The 19,435-nt window shown below is 53.7% G+C and overlaps 1 protein-coding gene across 1 annotated transcript in view; it reads left to right on the forward strand.

Moving 5' to 3' along the window:
• Positions 1-3,366: 3,366 nt before the first annotated feature.
• Positions 3,367-19,435, forward strand: part of Neurl1b (neuralized E3 ubiquitin protein ligase 1B) — a 31,463-nt gene continuing 15,394 nt past the window's right edge. The window contains exon 1 of the mRNA NM_001081656.3: positions 3,367-3,503. Within this exon, the coding sequence (NP_001075125.1) occupies positions 3,473-3,503 (31 nt within the window). The 5' untranslated portion in view covers positions 3,367-3,472. The remainder of the gene's footprint in view (positions 3,504-19,435) is intronic.

A 19,435-nucleotide genomic window follows, 5' to 3' on the forward strand; every position in this document is an offset into this window, starting at 1 on the left:
CCTTCTGCAGCCTTCTTGTGGTAACTTGAAAACTGCTTTGTAATCCAACTGCAGCCTGGATTCTGGCTTCCCGAGCTTATGGATGTGTCTGTGATGGGCACCCCCAGCTCAGGTGAGTCTTTGCAGGTGTACATTCATGTTGTTGCCAGGGCTGCATCTGTCAGAGCTGGCTCCACAGAAGCAGGGCCAGGACCAGGCTTCTCACTGCTTCCTGCTCTACAGGCTCCTGGCATTGTATAACTCCAGTGATGCTCACCCAGGACCTACAGCCCATGTGGGGCTGGTACCAAAGGAAAGTGGTAGTCTACCACCGGATGAGGCAGGTGCTTGTGTGCTGGAATAGCTAGTCTGAAGGCTCTGGCCAAAGTCTGAGGTATTCTACCTGTCTTGTCCCCTGGTCCCTGTGGGGACACTTCTGCCTGCCACCCTCTCCTCTATGCTGCAGTGCCCTGGCCCCTGGTAGAACCTCTCTTTTCTCACCTTTGAGGAACACTGGAGATGGTCTCACCTGGGTAACCATCTCCCCTCTCTTAGCTGCTGGATGCCCTCAGCAAGGGACTCCACTTTCTGAGACTCTGTGCCTACAGCTGAGTTTGCAAGCTGTCTCCTTTGGTGTGGCAGAGGCAGGAGAGAGTCAAGGGGTGTATCTGTGGTCAGTCCCAGGCACAGCACACTCCTCCTGTTGTTGCATGCTTCTGCACCGGGTTTGGTCCCAGATCTCCTAACCCACGCTGATTGACGTTTCTTGCTTTCTTGGTAGTACAGAAGCAGGGCCATGGGAGATCAGCCTTAATCAGGGGAAGCCCTCTGTGGTTTTTCTAGCCTGGGACCCTAGAATGACCCACCACAGTATATTCCTGCCTCTTAGTGAATTCTAGAAATCCATGGAACCCAGAAGCCCTCACAGCAATGTTCCTAGCTGTTTCCTATTCCTGCCACAGGGGTCTCCCTAAGTGGCTAAGCCACTGGCATCACCTTTATTCATCAGCTTAGCTTTCTTGTGAGGGGGTGGGCTTTAGAGCCAATGCAGCTTTTAGTATGAGCAATTCAGCCTGGACTGGACTGGCCACAGCCTCCATTTGTTTTAATGCACTGTTTATTCTGTTTGCTTATTTTGCCCACACCTGTCACTCAAGACGAGTAGGCGGGACTACCGTCACAACAGCTCATTCCTTTCCAATTCTTCCCTTCCTCCTCTTTCTTTCCCTTTTGCCTCCCTCCTTCTTTTCTGTCTTCTGCCCATCAGAGCCAGGCTTCTCTGCAGATGTTTTATTCAGTATGCACTGAGTGGGCCAGCACTATGTGGGGAGGCAGGGCTGAGTGAGCCCCCTTAGAGTGGAAAGGACAGGAAGGCAGCAGCTGCAGCAAGGGTGTAGCTGAAGGACAGGACAAGATGCCGGGGGACCTCAGTGATGGAGCAATTACCATACATACTCAAATAAGAGACAGTCTAGAATCTACCTGGACTGTAGATAGAAGGACAACCTCCGTCCTTCCCAAGAGCCCATGCGTGTCAAGCTAGAGTCCAAAAAAAGACAAGAGGGGAAGAGAGAGAGGCAGGCAGATGCTCATTTATAAGGTTAATTTATTATCTTACAGGCGCAGGCTTATCACCTCCACCACAATGAATTATCACTGTCACACAGGGTGATATCAGCTCCATTTAAAGCAATGTTGAAGATAACATTGCTTTAAGCTCATGTTATTTAACACACTAATTTAGAGCTCTGGACCTTCAAGAAGTTCCCTGGTCCTGATTTTTTTTTTTTTCCTGTGTGGTCTGCTGTTGTTGCCACTGACGTGGAAGACATAGCATTTCCCCACAGCACATCCACATGGGGACCGAGAGGCTCAACCTCAGCCTTTCAAATCTACATGTCCTCCCCACCCCGAGACACACACCAGAACAGTTGGGGTGCGGTGGGTTCAGTGGCTGCAGCGAACATCTGGGGAGGTGACTGAAACACAGCCACTTGCTGGAGTGCTCTGAAAGTGGCTTTTTAACAGCAGCTTCCCCACCCTGCCGCCACAAAGTCCTGTTGCCCTGAGCCATTTTATCTAAGTGAAATTCCTCAACTCCTTTTATAGCAATGGCGACCTCTCTAAGGACCCCAGGGTCATACAGAGTGAAGGCCTACCCAGCTAAAGTACCTTTGCCCACCAGAGTTTGGGGTGAAATTTTAAATAACTGAGAGCACTTGTAATTGAGAATTAGAAACTCAGTACAGAATAGGTCTGGCCATGGCTTCCTGGGGAACAACAGAGGAGAGTCTGAGGACAACGAGAAACCAAGGCAGGAGGCGGTCCTCTGAGCACCTCTTTTTACTCCGTTTCAGAGGGAGCTTGCCCTCAGCCACTGGGAGATAGGTTTGGACATCTCGTCTACCCACTGACCCTCGGTTTACCCTGTCTGTGCTGTGGAGGTAATAACCCTGCTTCCTAAACTGACGAGAGTACTGAGTATGGGAGTCTGAAAGTAATGGTTAGGGACTGGGTCTCCTCACAGAGTCATTACACCTCCCCCACCTTGGTGTGTTAGTCTGTGAATTGGACTAGGGGTGGCATGGGCTAGCTGGCCTTTTATAGAAGAGTAGCCAAGGCTGGAAGGTTCTGAGAAAAGATTTATGCGGTGGGAGTGGATGCACCTCCCCCTCTCAGCCCCCTCCCCCCCCCCAACGCCGCCGCCTCGTACCTCCTGGCAACACTACCCACCTCACATGCCACCTCGTTCTCTCAAAAACCCTCAGCCGGCCCTATCTGACACTTCAATGTTATTGTTGGTTTTGACCACTATGTGATCTTGATTGCTAATTTTCTCTTCCTTGAGAGCAGGGACTGCGTCTGGGGCTCAGCAGAGGGCCTGGTACATAGGGTGTGGGCAGTACTTTAATGAAGAAGGCACAGTGAGCTCAAGTCTGGGTCCCGCCCCCCCCCCTAAACAACCACTACATACTGAAGTCTCTCCTCCTAGGTATGCGGCCTAGGGGATGGAGAAGTTCCCCATCCCTACCCCCCACCCCCATCTCACCCTGGATGGACTGTCATGGAGCCCTTGACACTGTCTGGCGTGACCTGCATGTGTGCGCGTCGTCCCTGAGTCGAGGCACCACCCAAAGTGGCCGAATGCCTGGACAAGGACTCGGCACCCGGCGACCCATCCCGATTGGCAAAAAGAGCAAGGTCGGTGCGCGCGGGAACGACGAGGGCAGGAGGCCAGCCCCGCCTCTCCAGCGCGCTACCGGTGCAAACTTTCAAAAGACGCGGCGGCGGCCCCAGCCCCGCCCAAGCACGGTTGGTGGCGGGCGCGGGGGCGGGGCGGGCGCGCCCGGGCCGGTGGCTCCGCCTCCTCCCGCCGCCGCCCGCGCCGCCCATCTGCCGCCCGCCGGTCGCCGGTGCAGCGGCAATGCCCCGCAGCCCGGCCGCGGCCCCCGGCCCGCCCAGCTAGCCCCGCGCCGCGAGTCTCGGAGTAGCGATGGGCAACACGGTGCACCGGACCCTGCCAGGTACGCCCGGAGCCGCGCCCCGAAGTGGCGCGGAGCGCCTGGTCCTCCCCGGGTCGTCGCAGCCGCGGAGCCCGGGTGCAAGCCAGAGCCTGGTTGCCGGAGCCCGAGCCCCGGAGCCGCACCCCTGCAGGGATGTGCGGACCCCTCCTGGTTTTCCTGGCCTTGGCCGTGCGCCCCACGCCTTTGTTCCAGCCGGAGGTCGCTAATGAGCGAGCCGGAGGGAGGTATCGGGGCTTCCCCCGGCCGGAACCCTTCAGGGGGGTTGCAGGGCGCGGGTGTCCCGGGTCTCCGCGTACAGTCCACAGGCGCCCCCGGCACACGTGCTAGTTCTTGGCGGCGTTCCCACGCGCGCCCGGCTGCGCCCCGTTCGGGTGTCCGTTCTGTTGGGGGCCCTCCCAGCCCCATCTGAGCCATTGCTGTGGGGCGCATCGCCCCCTAGTTAAAAGCGCCCTAGAATTTCCTAGACCCGAGAAAGGCGGTGGGCGAGGGGCGTGGGGCGGGCGTGCGGAGGCCGGGGGACGCCACGCCTCGCTGAAAATACCTAGTGATGGTGGAACATGTCAGCGCGCCGAGGCTGTCACTGCCTGTCTGCAAAGAATCGTCCTCCTAAGAAAAGACACCCCGATTTTACACAAGAAGTTTAACCTCAGTACAGGAGAAATGACCCGGTGACAGGCAGTGGTGGGAGACTGCATGGGCCCTGTCAGCCTGTCTGCCCCGCCCCTCACCCCCACTGTGTCCCAAGTCTTCAGAAGTGTTTGGGCATAAAACTGGGCATTCGGCATTCGCAGCATCCTTAAGCAGAGGCTCTCTCTCTCTCTCTCTCTCTCTCTCTCTCTCTCTCTCTCTCTCTCTCTCTCTGTGTGTGTGTGTGTGTGTGTGTGTGTGTGTGTTGGGGGAGGGTAGTTCAGAGAAGAAGCAAGTTGGCTGTAGGTCAGATTTAGCACAGCCCAGCTGACACCCCATCTCTGTTCTGACACCCCCACAGCCCTTCCTCCGGCAGTTATCCTAATAGAGTTGTCTCTTCCCCTGGAAGGGATTGGACCAACCTGAGACCTAAGGACCACTGGGGAGACAGACAGCCCCTTCTACTAACAAGCCCCTGGGTGGCTTTTACTGGATCATTCCTAAGGTCAGCCAGGTGGAGTCACAGGCTGGTCAGCTTCAGAGGTGGCTTTGGAACCTGGGTCTGTACTAGACAGAGTGATAACCGCTTCTTGCTAGGCTGAAGAGACCCAGCCACCGATCTGGAGGGACCTGAGGTCACATCAGAGATGGCAGTCACAGAAGCCCATGACGGAGACACAGTACATACTCAACTAGAATTCCTGTGCTATTCTGGTTGGTTTTTTAAAAAGCCATTCTGCCACCTGTGGGTCACACTTGGAGCAAGGCAAGGGACAGGCTGTCTCACCAGGTGCTCACACATTGCTGGGGTGCCCATTCCCCTGGAGTCTGATGCTGTGGGTGGAGCACTCTAGGCTGGGGGCTCAGAGTCAAGGCAGGTCACCTCATGCTGTGTGGGAACCTCCTACCCTCAGTGAGGAGGCACATCAGATAACAGGTGCCCAAAATGTAAAGACTTATATATTGTTTTTAGATCCACCTGCCATTGGCTTCTGGCATCTTTACATCCTCTCACACCTGGACTGTTCTTTCTTGTCTCACCACCAGGTTCTCTGGTCACCTTTTCCAGGGACCTTACACTCTCTGCCCTAATGGGGACACCTTCATAAGGCTTCGTGTTTGTATGACTGTGCTGCACCATCACTGTGTCTTCTTGTGACTCTCTAGGGGTTCTGTGAGGACAGACTCCATGCCTTGATTGTCTCATTCCCTGGTTTGCCCGGCCCAGAACCTAGTGCCTAGTGCAGCCTCAGAACCGTGTGGTGGAGCGCACATGGAGCCTGCATATTTGGCTGAAGGAGTACTTGGCACAGGCTGGCCCTGAGGAAGCCTGTGCTCTCCTTCTCAGGGAAGGAACATGTGTGTGGGGTGGAGTTCATTCCACAGGACTGGAAATCGAGGGCTGGCGTTTGCTGAGCACCTGGGTTCTTCACCAGGCTCCCAGCATCTGTGACTGCAGGCATGAGCTAAGCACGCCTCTGAAGGCTGCTACACTCTGATCACACTCTGAGCAGGCTGCCTGCAAGTTTCACGCTGACCTCCGAGCAGCTGCCCCTTCTCTTCCTTCCCTTCCCTCAGGCCCCTGCTATAGACTGAGTCTTGACATTGTGATTCCCTCCCAGGCCCCTTTCTTTGCTTTATGGTTCTCCTGAGCATAGTCACTGTGTGACACATGTATGATCACTGTTGTGTGTTGAGTAGGGGCTAGGACACAGTCGATGTTTGGATGCTTGGGGAATGAATGAATGAATGAGTTTAGTCCTCCCAGCAACCCCTTCCAGCAGAGTCATTACTCCCATTTGATGGATGGAAAACAAAAACAAGAACCAAAAAACCAAGGCTCTCGGAGGTCAAATGGCTTGTTCTTGCCTACAGAGCTCCTCTAGTTGGCAGTGCCAGAATTGAGATCTGGGTCTATTTAGCTCCAAAGTTCTCTGTTGTTGGTTTTTTTTTCCTCCTGACAGGCGATATCCTCTCAATCGAGGCTCAGATAACACTTATTAAGTGCCACCATGGTTTAGATAATGTTTATTGGGCATTCCACCATGCACATGGTGTGTGTGCTACATGGCACAATAAGGAAATGCCAAAGAAAGGGAAGTGCCCTTTGGTTGGTGTTCATAACCTTGGCAGCTCTCTCAAACTGCACCAACATATTCTGATGTATACCCTTGACCCAGGAGAGAGCAAGGGTCAGCGGGAGATATTGCATCTGTTGAGCTCCTACTGTATGTGTCAGCCTCCCTTCCCAGGTGCAGTTCAACCCTGCAACGTAAGGTATAGTGCCCTCCAGTTTAGAGGCGGGCCACACAGGGAGACCAGGTAAGGCCAGCCCACACAGGCTCCATCCAAGCTGGGACTTAGCTGACAGAGATCCATCAGGTTCCTAATGCCCCGCGTTCTCGCCCTGGGCTTCCCCTGAACTTTATAAGGAGAAAATAAATGGGTAGAAATTGGGGGGGGAGTACCATCCCAGGTTGGGGTGGGTACCAACCAGCACATTCTAGCCCCTTCCCTGTGCACCTCTGGGGTTCACCTGTAGCACTGTTTGGAGGAGATGCTAAGTTCAAACTGTAGACTTGGTTTAATCATTAAGTTGTCAAGTGCTTGGCCAAGCCTGCTCCATAGCCTGTTACTTGTCTGGGAGTTTTGGTTGAGAAGCTATGCCCAGACTGCACTGGGCTGCCATGGCAGGCTGGGGTGTTCAAAGGGGCTCTCTTTGATTTCACAGATAAAAGATGAAGGCTCAGAAATGTCAAGGGCAGAAGCATTATACATAGGGGGAAGAGAGACAGTCAGAGACAGATATAAAGACGACAGACACAGAGAGACAGAGACAGAGAGAGGATTCCTAACCTACTACATAGCTTGCTAAGTCTAGATGGGGTGTACTCACCCCTTCTTTGAATGATCCTTCCCACAGAGCCCCTCTCCCCATCAGCCTCAAACAAGGCCCTCCTAGACAAAGCAAACCTGGGCAGAGCCCTACAGCTGCTTGGCCACTTTGCGGCACAGCATCCTGTCTGACTGCTGAGATGGTGCTCTCAGAGCAAGTAGCTGCTGGTGTTTCTGAGCCATGTCTTTCTCAGCCCCTGGGAAGATAGCGGTCTTGGTTATTCTGCCATAGCCAGCAAAAGGTCAACAAGTGACAGTTGCTTTTCTCTGCACCCTCTTCTCTCAGATGCAGTGTGGAGCTGAGTTGAGCTTCCTTTGTCCTCTTGGCCATGTATACCCCTCTTTTCCCCCAGGTCATTGACATTTTCTTTTCTATCTGAGCTGAGCCTCTCAAGGCCACAGAAGTTCCTTCAACTGCCTAGAGACCTACATGTTGCCGTGTAGGCTGGGCAAGTTCCCTTTGGTGAGGCCCTGTAAGGATGCCGTGGGCTGCGCTATGCAGACAGTGGATATAGGAGAGGAGCTGGGGGTCTGTCCTGTGTGGATGGATGCAAGGTGGAGAAGTGGTCTGTGTTCTGGACAGACAAGTTGGGCTTCTTCTGTTTCATCCCATCTGGTTCATCTGCCCCCCCCCCTCACTGTGGGTGATTAGGAATGCTTCCTGGAAGAGGTTACCTTCCGATAGGAAGTCCAGCTGAGTGTCTGCTTGCTCTTAGGGTCTCCATGTGGCTTCATGCTTTAGTTATTCTGTGGCCACCAACATCTATCATGTGCCCAGCATGGGGTGCAGGCTTGAATGCCATGACCAGAGGGTGGCATGCTTCCTGTAGAGTGGACCAGCTTAGTGCTACCCTATCGGCCCAAACCAAGGTGGGCCACCAACATGCCTGTCTACTATGGGTCAGCTCCAGCTACTAAATGCTCTTTAGTGATACAACGTAGAAAATATACTAGTATGCACTCATTATAAAAGGATTATTTTGTAAAGATGTCTTATTATTATTTTAATTATGTATATGCATGTGTGTGAGATTGTGCTCGTTAGTGCAGGTGTCCTTGGAAGTCAGATGTCAGGTTCCCTGGAACTGGAAAGCTCATGGTTTTAAACTGTCTGGTGTGGGTGCTGGGAACCAAACTCAGGTCCCCTAGAGGAACAGCAAATGCTGTCAACTGCTGAGCAGTCTCTCCAGCTGTGTGTGTGTGAGTGTGTGTGTGTGTCTGTGTACCACATATGTGTCGTGCCTACAGAGGCCAGAGGAACATTGAGATCCCTTAGAGTGAAGTAACATGGTGTCATAAGCTTCCCATTATGGGTGCTAGGACCCAAAGGCTGGTCTTCTGCAAGAGTGGTAATGGCTCTCTCTTAACCAGGGAACCATCTCTACAGTCCAAGAGGATTCTTTGGAGACAGGCTCTTGCTCTGTATGGTCTAGACTGGCCTTGAACCCAGGCTTCCTAAGTGCCACAGTGTCCGTTCATGTCCATGTCACAGGTCAAATGTATCTCTGATGAATACAGCCCTTGGGGACAGAGGCCACTTGGCTGCAGGGGAGGTGAGGGCAGAGCCTGGAGCCCAGACCTTAGGCTAAGGCCACACTGCACCCCAGATCCTCAGCGGGAAGCAGGAACATGAGGGGCAGCTCCCAGGAAGGCAGGGTCAATTGAGTAGGGTCTGGTAAGCAAGACAGAAGACCATCATGGCTGTCACTCGGGAAAGAAGTTCCCAGCCTTGCCTCTGGGGGCCATAAGGACTGGCTGGCAGGTGGCTGGGTCAGTCTCAACCTCAGATCCAGGGCTAGATTGGAAGGTTCCCTTCAGGCACATGGACATTGGTCTCAGGCTCTCAGGCCCTTTCCAGAGCACCTGCTATTGATAGGGCAGTTGGCACACTCATCTGGGACAGGGACCATAGCCTGGTCTTGGGGAGTCAGGTTCTAGTGGGTGACACCAGGCAAGACACAGTAGTGATGGTGAGTGGCAAGAGAGACCTGAAGATGAGTCAGGGAGTGCTTCCTGGAGGAGATGTACTCCATCCTGGGGAAAAGTGACTTTGAAGGCAGAGGGCTCAAGGTCAAAGACCCCAGGTTGGGGGAGAAGACAGGAGCAGAACTGCGGAGGTCTGGGGCCGGTACTAACTGGGTGACTTGTGGGGAGGGATGTGATAGTTGAAGGATTTTACAGACCGAGTGCAATCTACTCCCTAGCTTCCCCACCAGGGCCAGGTCAGACTGTTTCATCCTCCCTGGGTGGAAAGGGAAGAGCCTGTACTTCCTGTCTGTATTTAGTGCTGTGCTCTGGGGGTGTAAAACAGAAGCCTAGAGGCAGACAGTGGGAGCAGAGGCTCAGGCACAAGACCAGGAAACAGACTCAGAGCAGTAATAAAACCTGCCCTGGGTTAGGTGGCTGAGAAGAGTCAGGTGAGCCACCCAACCTCAGGCCTGCCCTCAGGAACCTTTGTCCATCATCAAGTGGATGCCCCTTGTCCCCACCCTAAGCATCCTGGGACTTTCCTTCTCTGTCATCTGAAGGTGACTCATCTGTATCCCGCTTGCCTATAGCAAAACATCCCCTCCCAGCACCCTGGGCTCTGCATCCACAAAGGTGGGTGTGGCTCCGCACTGGCCTCTTTCAGAGTGCATGTGCCTGCCCAATGGAACCTGCATACCCACACCACAGCCGGCACCACAGGCCCACTTTTGCTAACCCGAGCTCAGTGGGCAAAGCTGACAGGCTGGATGTCAGGCAGGAACATCCTGTCCCCACTCTGGCTGTCATGGACGGTGTCGGCCAGGGTCCTAGATTATCTACCTACATCTGTGCTCTGCATCCCCTTCAGCCAGTTGGGTAGCATGATCTTCCAAGCCACACCCTCTCCTGGCACACTGAGGCGATGATACCATCCAGGTGTGCCTAGCTCTGGACCAAAAAAGTGTTCATGTTGTGCCTTAGAGTCATGAATTCACCCAGCCAGCCGACTGCTCCACCGTGAGCCCGGATCAGGTGTTCTCAGAGGAGTCAGACACAGGGTAATAATAACTGCTAACGTACAGCAGCCTGTGTGAGCCAAACACTATCCTAAGGCAGCAGCTTGTTTAAGCCTCAGCACAGGCCCTAATAGCCACTGCTGTTAGCCACATGTAACTGGTGGGAGACTGCTACAAAGAGAAACAGTCTCTTACCCTGGGGCACACAGTTTCTGCACGTTGGAGGGCAGGAATGGTCCTGAGGACTGCTGGGTTGAAGAGGGTGCCCCCTGCAGGTTAACTCAGTTAACAGTTCTGCATTCTTTGCTTGGTTGTCCTGAATCCCACCTGCAGGCATGGAAAGTTGAGCACGCTCCTGGTGGGCTCACCATGGGTTTCTGCCTGAGAAGCCACCATATCTGGAGTATATATCCCAGCCTTTGCCAAAGCCAGTCAGAGGATAGGCACTGTCCTGGGGCTTTCTGGGCAGTGCAGCTGGGAAGAGACACAGGCCATCCCATTGGAAATGTCCCCCATTAGCAGCTGGGGCCTCCAGGACCTGTGAACTACTTTCAGACATGATATGCAGGGCAGTGTGGGCAGAGGTCTGCTGTGTCGAGAGAAACAGATTTTAGTGCTGAAGGACTTCCACAAGTCAAGGCCCCTGGTGCAAGGGTGAGGGAATGAATGCCTGTGTCTGGAGTGGCTTGCCATAGCCATATGTCACATATATCCTCGGAGGACAGTCTGTTCTGGGATCTTGGGATAGGGTGCCCCGGTGAGCCAGGAATGCTTTCTATGGCTCTCTGACCCTTGCATTTATGTCCCCTTAATGGTCTGTAGGAGTTAGACCCGTTTTACAGATCAGGACAGTGAGGTGATGGGAAGCCACCCTCTCCAGCTAATCCAGCCAACCTCTATGCGGCTCAGCTCAATGGCAGGTGTTTGTGAACAGCCGCCAAGCACCCTAATCCTTCCTCATTCCTTCTCACGGGGACTCCGCTGGCCTAGTAGCACCCTACCTCAGACCTTGCCTCCCACTGGTAGGAAAAGCTCTTTAATGAGTAAGCCATTTGGGGAAGTGGATAGGTGGGGGCATCTGGCTGTGGGCTGGCAGAGGGCCCAGGGCATTTTGTTTGCACCCTCAACACCACCCAGTTTATACCACAGTTATGGCCCTTAGGCATGTGCTCGCTTCCCCTTGGCCCCCCAGGATGATAGATTTATGGGATGGGTAGGCACACGCTCCACCTTGTGCCTCCAAAGCTGGACTCAGTAACTTTCCACTGGAGACAGCCTCTCCTTGGGCCTCAAGGGAGCTTCCTGTCCTTCAAGGTCCTTGGTGTTCAAGGGCACAAGATGGAGGAGTGGAATTTCCATGTGTCCCGGTTGTGGCATAGGACTCTGTTCCGGAAGATGGGGGCTTTGTTCTCAGAACCAGGGGGCTCTGTGCCTTCTCACTCTATCTCCCTCTTTTTTTGTTTTTTGTTTTGTTTGTTTGCTTGTTTCAAGACAGGGTTTCTATGTATAGCACTGGCTGTCCTGGAACTCACTTTGTAGACCAGGCTGGCCTCGAACTCAGAAATCTGCCTGCCTCTGCCTCCCAAGTGCTGGGATTAAAGGCGTGCACCACCACTGCCTGGCTCTATCTCCCTCTTGACAGATTTGGGCACTGATGTCTGGAGCCGGACCCAAGGTCTTACAACAATTACAATTGGACTTGGCTAGAATTCCAAGAGAGGTATAAGAAAGAGCCCTGGGCTTGGAGGCAGTGCTTAGTGCAAATCTCTGTCCTGCTGCCTGTAAGCTGTGTGTCCTCGGGCAAGCTAGCTCCCCACTCTGAACTCCCCCCCCACCCCTCGCCATCTTTAGGATCAGAGTGACAATGGTACTGCTCTCCTCCAGCTCTGGAAATGAGAGACAGAAGTAAGTTAGACCCCTGCACACAGTAGGACTCCATGTGTGGCCTCTATGCTTAGAGGCAAAGAATCCGCATCCCCAGATTTGTTGAGATGAGGGATTAAGACTAAGTTGCCCTCTCACACCCAACATCTCCTTCCTGTCCCATGGAAACAAGTGTGGGCTTTCGCTCAAGTGTGGTTGACCTGTGCCCTGGCCATGGCTAGACCCTCTCCATCTCTAGACCTCATCTTCCCATCTATGAAATGGGTTTTGACCTATAGATTGGCTGCAGGAAGCCTGAACCCAGTACGAAGGAGGCTCTCACAGGCTCAGCACAGGCCTTCACCTCTTAGGGCAGTAGGCACTATGAGACACTAAAATAGCCAGCCTGCGGTGCAAAACTAAGCACACCCTGGCCTACTATGTGCTAAGCCTCCTCACAGGCCGTGGTCACAGCATCTTGATCCCATTTTAGATGGCTGCTTAGAATCCCACTGTCAGCCCACCTCAGTCAGCCGGGGCTTAGGCAGTTCCTCTGCCTCTCCAAGGTCCTCTTCTTCAGGGGCAGGGCTTGTAGCAGCCACCTCTGTCTCTGGGGTGGTGGGCTTGGGATCGAAGGATCAGCCTTCCAGCAGGTGTCCCTGTAGCTCCATTCAGGGCTGCAGGCCCTCCCTCGGAGCTCCTCCTCCATGGGAGCCCCCCCTCCCCCTCCTCCCAGCCACCTCGTTCCCTTTTCAGATTTTTTGCCTTTGTCCGTCCTGAGTTCCGCCAAATGCTGACCTTCTTTTGAGGCTGTAACCAGCTGATGGATGGTTTCCACTGCTACTCTGCCTGCCCCAGCCAGAGTCCCTTTCCGTGCCAAGTCCACAATGGCCTCACTTACATCTGCAATGCTCTCCTTGCAGGTTGGGGTGTTAGAGAGACCTGGGGTGGACATGCTATGCAGTGTGAGTCTGCGAAGAGGAGTGTGCTAGAGAGCCTGTTTCACTCCTGTTCCATGTCCACCCTTCAAAGTGCTGAGTAGGTCTGTTGGCACAAACACCCAACTCTTAGGAGAACCTGTAGGTGCTCACCTGGCACAAAGCCTCCGCTCAGAGCACCAGGTTGGGGGAGTGGCTGTCTGCAAAGCAAAGAGAGGGAAACACAGGCCTGGGCAGCTCCCGCCCTTATCAGTGAGCAGCTGCCAGGGCTGCCTGGAGAAGAGCCACTGGGGTGGGGGGTGCGGCAGTTGGACTCGATGTTCAAAATCCTGGCTGCCTTTCTCATGCCGCCTTTCTCATGCCTCTTCTATTGGGCCATTTGGACAGGCAGGGAATAAAGGGAGGTTTACAGTTTGCACTTCATTCTTCAGAGAGGTAGATCCATTGGGGGCATTGTCCAGCTTCAAACTCTTAAGCAGCCCCAAGCTTTCTTGACGATCTTTGCCTGGGCTTTAAGACCCTTTATCACACAGCCCTTGGCTCCCCCTGCATCCTCCTGCTCCACTAAAGCTCCCAATGCTGTCTGCTTATTCTCCTCTCCCAGGTTTCCCCGCTGCCCGTTCCCCTGCCTGAACCGCATCTGCCAGTCCTTCTTCTGTCTGACGGACAGCTCCTCTGACCTCCCTGTGCAGTTAGTCTGTGTGTCCTTAGAGCTGCTTTCCGCTCTAAATCTACCTCCTAGGGGGAAGGAGACAGCAGGGGAGCCCTCTCTGGGACTCACTGGGATGCGCACCCCACATCCCACACAGGCCCTGGCGCAGAGTGGATGCTACGGAGCTGTCATGCGGAGGAGGAAGTGATGTGCCGAGGAAGGAATGAGGGACATTCTCTCTGGCCTTCACAGCTCTGAGGTCTTAACCCTGAAGCTAGCTCCCATAGGCTGGCGTTTCCTGGGTCCTTTCCTCAAGAATGAACCTGGCCAAGATGGGGACATACAGTTGGAAGGACAGCCAGATGACACTCTGCCTGGGCTCCCTTCAAAGCCAGAGCAGCTGAGGGGGCAGTTACACTTCATGGGCCCCAGAGAACAGACAAGACTTTCTCCCCAGCAGCCCTCCATGGCTCTTGAGTGTTGATAGCTGTTTGCAGAGCAAAGAAGAGGCAGCCAGTGGCAGTTTCCAGCGCGGGCTGGCTCTCGTCCACCCAGGGTGCTGGCCAGCAAGGCCTGTGAGGCCAAGAACAAAGTCCCCTGTGCGCCTGTTGCTGTGTTTGGCAGGGGAGCCAGGGTGAGTTTGTCGTTTTCTAGCCACTTCAAATCCACCAATGGGAAGGTCTCCTCTGCTGCCAAGGACATCCAAGTCCTTGCCCTTTTGGTATGGCGGGAAGCCTCAGGGTTTTGTGTGTGTGTGTGTGTGTGTGTGTGTGTGTGTGTGTGTGTGTGTTTTCTTATCTCTGAAGCTTGCCACACACACAGGCACATCCCATATTATTTTGTGCTGCCTGCAGAGCTGGTTTGCATGTTGTACCAGAGCAACAATTTCTTGAACCACATATTTCTCGTTCAAGGTCTACAATCTAAGGATGGGTGATCCAAGGGTTCAGGATACCTCTGAAGTGAAAGTCCGATTGTGTGCACGGAGTGTGGGTTGTTTCTGGGGAGAGAAGGCTGTACACTCTTCATTGCTCTCAGTAAGGCCTGTGATTCTACACTGCCCTTTCCCCAAGCATATAACCAGCTGCCCTGAAGATGGGTGGGTTGGAGGAAGGCCCCGAGTCTGGCCTCGTAGCCTCAGTTTCTCTTCCCTGTTGAAAATGAAAGGTAGTGACTCCGCAGGGGTGTTTCCAGCTTCAGGACCGAACTTGGAGACCTGTGTCCAGCACATCTTTGGAGCTCGGCAGGGTTTCCCAACGAAGCCTCTGCTTTTGTTAAAGGTGGACAAGCTCTGCTTCTGGGTGAAGCCAGAATGCCATCATTGCTCCAGCGTTGTGGAAGCTTCCAGCATGCCTGGCAGTGAGTGCCAGCCTGACATAGATCAGAGGGTCAGTGGCCTGAGGATTGGGGAGGATTGGCATAGTACACCTGTGCCCGGCACACGATGACTTAAGAAAAGGCCTCTGTCTGTGGAGGTAGCCATAAGGGTTTGAGGTGGCATTTCCTGGCCTTCTGGAAGAAACTGTGTTCCTAGTACACTGATTAAAGAAAGAGCTAAAGCTGGGCGTGGTGGTGCACGCCTTTAATCCCAGCACTTGGGAGGCAGAGGCAGGCGGATTTCTGAGTTCGAGGCCAGGCTGATCTACAAAGTGAGTTCCAGGACAGCCAGGGCTACACAGAAAAACCCTGTCTCAAAAAACCAAAAAAAAAAAAAAAGAAAGAAAGAAAGAGCTAAATGTCTCACAGACACTCACTATGTGTACCACAGTACTTACCACATAAGCCTGTGCCATCCTCCAGATGAGACCAGAAGGGCTCCCAGAATGACTTCCATTAATCTTCGAGGTCTTCCTGAAACTCAGGGATGTTAAGCGTGGAGTTTAAGGTCGCACAGCAAACGTAACACTGCTTGGTTTGAATTGAAGCTGTATGGCTACAGGGCAGTGCTCTCTGGCGCCAATAGAGATCTATGGAGGGCATGAATATTTGCTAACTCTCTGCTAAGGGCCAGAACTTTGGGAGGCATCTGTGGATGTTCCCATCATCCTTGCCAGCCACCCCAAGGTGGAGGTCTTAGGTCATCCACCATTTACAGATGGCAAAGCTACATCCTTGAGAGGTAAAGGGTTGCTCAGGGTTTCTCAGGCAGATTAGTAGCAAAGCACAGACTGAGCCCAGAGCCGCACAGCAGGAGCCACCCAAGGAGAATCATTCCTAGGCTTGTTCAGGACTGGACATTGGAGACACCCAATCTGCCCTCTCCAGCCCTGAATCTGCCATGGGTGAGTGTCAGACTTCATTCCTGTGGGTGAACTCTAGAATACCTCTGGGTGGGGCCAGCGCTACTGGCTGTGATGTTCAGGCAGAGACTGTCCCTGTTGCCAACGACAAGGTAGCTGCTGAGGTCCGCTCTGTCCCACCTCTAGAAATCCCTCTGCTGACTGGGTCTCACATTAACTAGATGGGCCTCACTAGCCTGGGGCCTTGGCTGTGTGAACAAAGGGACATGGGTTTGTCCTAGTGTGATTTGGAAGCCTCGTCCTTGCTGAACGTTCTTGTGATGATGGTGTCTGAATCTGGTCTTGGTGACAGCAGCTGAGAACTTCTGTGCTCATGGCTTGCAGCTCATCAGCTGTGACAGGATGTCCCACCATGACATGCCAGGAAGGCTGGAGCTGGGGCAGGACTAGGTATACAGTAACAGAGGCTTAGCAAAGCTGGGAAGCGACTGAGCGCAGGCTGCTGCAGAAAGGGGGTCGGCAAGCTGGGACTTATGCCTTAGCTCCTGTGCTATGCACTGTGGGTCGTGGCTGCCTAGAACTTGCTTGTCTACCAGAAGTGGGTACAGTAATCTTGCAGGTGAAGATTCCTCTTAAAAGCCAACAGCAGTCATGATGAGAAACACCCATTGTGGGGAGTATGCAGAGTAGAGGTCATTGTCTTATGGTAGGACCAGCGCAGAGATGAACAGTGCCATGGGCTTAGGCTGAGAGGATTCATCTCTTGCCCCCAGCTTTCTGGGACACAGCTCTTGTTGCCCCCGTTGAAAGTGAATGAATGCAGTTTCCCACTGCTGTACGTAGAGCCTTGGCCCTCCTGAGAACTCGAGTCTCCCGTGTCCTTGGGCCCAACAAAGCAGGTGTTGGATGCACCTCAGGACACCTGTTGGCCTTTAAGTGTCTTCAGTTTGTGTCAAGAGCACAATAACTCTCCATCCTGTCCATCACTCTGGTTTTCTTTGCCTCTCACCGGGTCTCTGGTTTCAGCGTGTGTGTGTTTGGTGGGGGGGGGGGGGGAGCAGAGTGTTTATCTCTCATTCCCTGAAGGAAGTTGAACTGTGTAATCAAAATTAAACAAATATGTCAGCCTAAGGCATTTGGATGCCTGCTGTCCACAAGCACAGTGGGGTCTGCAGGGACCGTGCCTGAAAGTCACAGAGGATGCATCTCCCCATCTCTGTGCCTGCCTCCCTGCCTGAGTCATCAGACTGGGCTCCATTAACAGATGCTGAGCCTCCCGGGCTGCTTGGTGAGGGGCTGTGATGGTCAGATAGGACCGGTGCACAGAGAGCGTGGGGCCGGAAGAGAAGTACAGTCAACCACACTCACGCTGCACTTGGGTGCTCTGAAGGCTTTGCCGTGGAGTCCCATTGGAGCTTCCTGGAGAATTCAGCAGAGGCAGGACCTTGGTCTTTGGGCACCGGCGAAAGCTGTAGTCCCAAGGCTGCTTGTGTGTGCTGACCCTGCTCATGGCTGACACTGGGCATCCTGCTTGCTGGGAGTTTATCTTGTGAACTTCTTTAGGTCTTGGTAGTTCTCATCACAGGCAGTACTGACTGGCCGCAGGCTGGTCTGCTGGAAGCCTGCACATAGCCCCTTCTCACCTTGGGTCCTGCCACCTGGGCTGAGCCTCTTGGCTTGGCATTTAGGGCCATCCAGCTGAGTGCCAGGTCAGTGAAGGCACATACAGCAACCCTTCACAGCAGTGGCTACCCAGCCTTGGCACCCTAAACCCCCTCCCCCCCTCCCCGCTGCAGTCTTTCGCATTCCCCACAGCAACCAGTCCCTGCTTGGCTCACAGCACCCCCCTCTGATCTTTCAAGACCTGTCTCTGTGGACATCGCTGCCACCTACAGGTCCTGGGTGCTGGGGCATGAGGCTACCTTCTTTATGCTCCTTTGGAGCAATGCCAATCACTGTGTGGGGTCTGCAGAAAGGAGAAAGGTGAATAAATGAAAGACTTGAATGAGCTGTGGAAGGAACACAGCCTGCCACTCTCTGGTGTCAGTTCGGGGCCTCCTGTGAGTACTTCCCGCGGCCTTCTCGCCCAGGCCCTTGTTGCTCTATTGAGAGATTGGAAAGGAGACCGAGGGACAAGCACCGCAGAGTAAGCGACCTTGGGATGTTTGCTGGATGCATGGTGACTGCACAGTTTGTAAGTAAAAGCCTGTCCCAGATAGAAAGGTCTGTACTGGTTAACCACCAGGACTGTACCCCAGCTGCTGGATTTGAATGCAGTCTCCCCAGCAGCTGGGCATGGTAATGGGGAAGGAGGGACCATAGGAGGCAGGGACTGACTGCAGGGTCTGTGTGGAGAAGGATGGACTCTTACTGATGCCCAGACTTGGAAGCTGTGCCTGGTCCACCTGGAGCAATAGTGGCCCTGACACTTGCATGGCTGCACTTCTGTAGCCTAGTGGAGTCCACAGAGGGGACTGACCTAAGCTGAGGGCTTGCAGTCCCTCCATTGCCTCATTTCCCTGTCGGAGAAGCCAGTGTAGCTAACTGCTAGGCTAGCAGGCAGCAGCTAGCCTTTATCAAGGACCTGGTGTGGTCAGGTCTTTATTGGGCATGGGGGTGTAATGGAAGCCCCACCCCTGGGCCACACCTGCCACAAGCCTACCCCTACCTCTTCTCTCTGCTTCCTCTTCAAATATACACTAAAGAACCAACCCCCTTTTTAAAACGGGTTCTATTGGTTGAGTATTGTTTAAATGTTCAATGCAAATATATCTTGTGGGTCTGTTTTGTTTTTTTTATTCCTGTGGAAATTTTATTAGAATCTTTGTATCTCCTCGGCCATCAAGACACACCCAGAATCTGACTCCTCTTTGTCACCTACTGGCCTTTCTCACAGCTGAGCCTTGGGATCCAGCAGGCCCGTCCAAGCGATGGCTCTCCCAACAGCCCATCCTGCCCCAAGGTCCAGCCTAGCCTTCCTCTCAACTCTGAGCTTCCACTCATGAGTAAAACTGTTAAAGTGAAGGCAAGGAGCTATAAGCTCCGCCCCCACTGCTCCCCAGCCCTGGGCTGCTGCATTGAGACTTGCTTTCCTCTGGGTCTTTGCACTGCTGCCCCGCCTGGCGTCCTCCCTACACCCGCTCATTCCTTTCCCTTCCTTTAGGTTCTGCCTCTAGTCAGCCATCAGAGAGGCTCTCCAAGAAAACTCCAGCGCAGGGTCTCGGCTCCAGCTCAGCACACTGTTCTCTGCAGTACACCCCACCAACACAGATGCCTCATTTCATGTCAGACTTTGGTCCTTGGGCTGTCAGCTCTTCAGAGGAGAATCTTTATCTCTCTTAGGACAGCTGTATCCTCACTGCCTAGCATGCTGTCCGATGAGTAGTAGACCCTTGATTGATGTTTGTTAAGTACCTTGTTGACTACAGTCCCTGAGCACCCCCCCCCTCGTGACTTTGTCTTGCTCCTTGGTCTGGCATTGTCTTCGGCATGTGGGTGTCTTCTATCTGAAGAGGCTACTTTCCTTCTCAGCATTTAGAGGGACCATGATTGTTATTCTCCCTTGGTCTCCCAGCCATCAGCCTTAGAGTCAACTAAACCCCCGTCCCCATGTCCATCCCTGAGAGGACCATAGTACAGTGCATCCATGCTGGGGTGAGCGTGGGAGGAGCTGTCCCTGAGGTGGCCTGACACTTCAAAAATGTCCTCTGCTGCTGTAGTAAATCAGAACGCC

Source organism: Mus musculus, chromosome 17 (assembly GCF_000001635.26).
Source record: "Mus musculus strain C57BL/6J chromosome 17, GRCm38.p6 C57BL/6J".
In the NCBI taxonomy this organism is placed as follows: Eukaryota; Metazoa; Chordata; class Mammalia; order Rodentia; family Muridae; genus Mus; species Mus musculus.